Source organism: Trichomycterus rosablanca, chromosome 3, assembly GCF_030014385.1.
Source record: "Trichomycterus rosablanca isolate fTriRos1 chromosome 3, fTriRos1.hap1, whole genome shotgun sequence".
Lineage (NCBI taxonomy): Eukaryota > Metazoa > Chordata > Actinopteri > Siluriformes > Trichomycteridae > Trichomycterus > Trichomycterus rosablanca.
The window spans coordinates 17412333-17415817 of NC_085990.1; the positions used below are offsets into that span (position 1 = coordinate 17412333).

The window sequence follows — 3485 nt, forward strand, 5'->3', positions numbered from 1 at the left end:
AATGTCTGACATTAACAATTTTCATTTAACTGAATTGCCACAGACTCAATCTAAGATCATGTGTTAAGCCTTTTTAGAGGTATAGATGTTTATTATAGTTAGTTCTATATTAATTCATCTAATTCTTTTATTTAACAAGCTCACTGTCAGGTGTCCATATACTTTTGGTCATATAGTGTATTATAAAGGGCTACTGGGATTGTTTTCTTACTGTGACAAAAATGAGTGCAAGGCCTGTTGGCATTAAAATTCTAGAATCAAGAAATCCAATGCAGTAAATCAATGAATACTATTGGAGGATTGATAGGGCCAGAGCTTTAAGTCCTAAAAAAAAACTTGGACATGGAGTTGATTTAATCAGCCAAGATTGATGATAATTAACAGAGATTAAACAGTGACTTTAACCTGATGAAGTGAAGTGGCCTGATAGAGGTCAGTCCTCAACCCCATGCTTTTAAACATGTGGAGCAATGTTTGAATTAGTGTTCCAACTGATACTGGACGCCTACTTGGAGTTCATTGATCAGGATATTGTTCATATTGTGACTGTGCTTGTTAGGGTCACCTGACTTCTTTAAATGTGTAGTGCAATGAGTGTTTAATTTTATTATATATATATATTATTATACAAGTTATGTTTAAGTATTAGGTATATTTAAGTATATAAACACAGTGTTTATATTGTCAGTGATTAAGTTGCTATATGTCAGTTTTGCTCTCCAACCTTGATGTCCAATCGTTTGCCGCTTTTAAAGTTATATATTGTTTTGTGCTGCTGCTTGCCAATTTCATTGGCTTTGTCTTGTCGTCAACAAGATCCGAATGGACTCACAAATGTAAATATTATTAAACTGAAACCTGATGATATCTATCCAAACGATTGTTAAATTAAAGAGTTTAAAGGTTCTATGCAAGTTGCATTCAATACTGTATTTAAACCAGACGTCTTCAAATCCACAAGTGTATGTACTGTAGCTTTAAATATTTAAATAAAGTAAAAAAAGAACCGTAAACATGAGTCAGAAACAGATTTGTCTTTCATTTTATTGTTTGGACCAATTTCCAGGTTTTATTACATTCATATATAGCACTGGCATTGCTTAGAAAAATAATAGAATATTGCACGGATCATTGGTGAGCAGATCACATGGTAGAGGTAACAGGCTTTGTCAATTAAGGTTTATTTCTTGGAGAAAGACTGCTTCAGCTTCTCCATCTGCTCAGTAAACCAGCTCCTGGGGGGGCAGACAAACAAATGTGTGTCAACAATAGCTTTGCACCAGACAATGACTCAATTTGTCGAAGGCTTGTATGTGGCGATGGCTGGTTAATAGGCTAAACAAATCAAGAACCATATATAATCATTTTAAATATAACTAAATAATGCTTAATTAGCTTAATATTACTGAAAACTTAACTGAATCTACGTGACTTACTTGGTCTTGGTAGCAAGCTCGCTCTCCTCAATCTGTTTCAGGGCAGACGCTGTCTTTTCGGTCAGGTCGGATCCAAACTCTTTCATTTTGGCTTGGAAATTGGCAAAGTGCTGCTCAATTGAGGGCTCCTCAGCCTCTGTTTGAAAGAAAAGTTGAAATTTTGGTGAACTTGGTGAATTTTGAAGTTGAAATTCAAGAAAAAATAGAGACACATTTAAAGAATATTCAGTTCTTACCACATTGTGCCATCAGCACAAGCATCAAAGTTGCAAGAGCCAGGTACAGCTTCATGTTGGCAGATCTTTACAACAGGAGTGAAAATATTTGACTTATTATGTCTGAATTGTTGATAGCACAAAGCTGCTACTAGATGTCACCAAAATACTATAATGAATTTTCTATCCTTTTAATTTATTGCTACTAGAAAATCAAGTAATAATAATAATAATAATTTTAACAGCCTAGAATTTCTACTTTTGTTCTAGTGTTTGACCAAAACACCAAACCAATAAAGCATAACTTTTGTACATAAATTTGAGATTTAAAAAGCAACATATTTAAGAATCCAATATATTTGTACCTTTCTGGTTGTCTTCCAGTAGTAGAAGTCTTCGCAAGAAAGTACTAAGGCAGGCAGACGGCGCGGCTGTATATAACCCCCTCTTGAGTGCTGATGTCATAGTTGAACATCACCTCTGACCTATCAAGGCCTTCTTGATAGGTCCTACTCTCCTTCTAGCCCTATCAAACAACACATCTGTCCTGCAGGGGTGAGGATTGTTTCCGAGCATTGTGTGGAGTTGCGTAACAGCCCACAGTCGCAGCATTTTTGCCCTGAAGGTATTAATTTAATAGGGTGCATTTGTTCTTATTTAGGATTTGTATCAGGGAGATAGTAATAATATTAACCTTTGAGACCTATATCTCAGGCTGGCATGATGTGCATAAAGTAGTGTGAAGTCCAATTGTTATCTAAATCACTAGGTCCCAAATATTATGTAGTGTCATTGAAATCTCTGGACTTGGCAACCTTTGGCCACAACAACAAACAGCAGTGTAACAGTTGGCCTGTAGTGACCCTTGCAATTGTTCTTAAAGGGAAAGAGTCATGTTTGGTTATTCTTTTACGGTAAATGGTAATGGTAAAGCTTAAAACATTTGCTTAAAAAATGCTATACTCAATTCTCCATTATTTTAATGTATTTATTGCTACTAGAAAATAAAGAATTAATTTTAACAGAGAAGTTTCACTTTTGTTCTAGTGTTTGACCAAAACATCAAACCAATAAAGCATAGCTTCTGTACCTAAATTTACAACCCCAAATCAGAAAAAGCTGGGACAGTATGAAAAATGCAAATAAAATAAAAATGCAGAGTTTCTTTACATTTACTTTAACTTTTATTTGATTGCAGACAGTTTGAACCCAAGATATTTTATGTTTTGTCTGCTCAGCTTCATTTTATTTGTTCAAAACTTTACTGTGCAAAAAAGAAGCCTTAGGTTAACCATATCCAAAAGTGCCGTTGACTTCTCTAGGTTCAGAGGCATCTAGGATGGACCATCACACAGTGGAAACGTGTATTGTGGTCAGATGAATCAGCATTCCAGGTCTTTTCTAGAAAAAAATATCAGCAACAAGTCCAAAAGCCAGGGTCTGTCATGGTATGGGACTGTGTCAGTGCCCTTGGCAAAAGTAATTTACACTTCTGTAATGGCAGCATTAATGCAGAAGAGTACATTGAGATCTTAGAGCCACATATGCTGCCTTCAAGACATCATCTTTTCCAGGGACGTCCATGCATTTTTCAACAAGACAATGCAAAACCACATGCTGCACACATTACAAAGACATGGCTGCGTAAGAAAAGGGTACGGGTACTGGACTGGCCTGCCTGCAGTCCTGACCTGTCCCCAATAGAGAATGTGTGGAGAATTTTGAAACGAAAAGTGCGACAACGACGACCCCGTACTGCTGTACATCTTAAGACGTGTTTGCAGGAAGAATGGGACAAAATATAAGCTGAAACACTAAATCACTTGGTATCCTT

The 3485-nt window shown here is 36.1% G+C and overlaps 1 protein-coding gene across 1 annotated transcript; it reads right to left on the reverse strand.

Moving 5' to 3' along the window:
* Nucleotides 1–1026: 1026 nt before the first annotated feature.
* Nucleotides 1027–2123, reverse strand: apoc1 (apolipoprotein C-I). The gene is made up of 4 exons (XM_062991897.1): nucleotides 2017–2123; nucleotides 1673–1737; nucleotides 1437–1572; nucleotides 1027–1235 (listed from the first exon to the last, which is right to left on the reverse strand). Exons 2-4 carry the CDS (start codon nucleotides 1725–1727, stop codon nucleotides 1181–1183), a joined length of 246 nt encoding a protein of 81 aa, XP_062847967.1. The 5' UTR covers nucleotides 1728–1737; nucleotides 2017–2123; the 3' UTR covers nucleotides 1027–1180.
* Between the last annotated feature and the right edge of the window lie 1362 nt (nucleotides 2124–3485).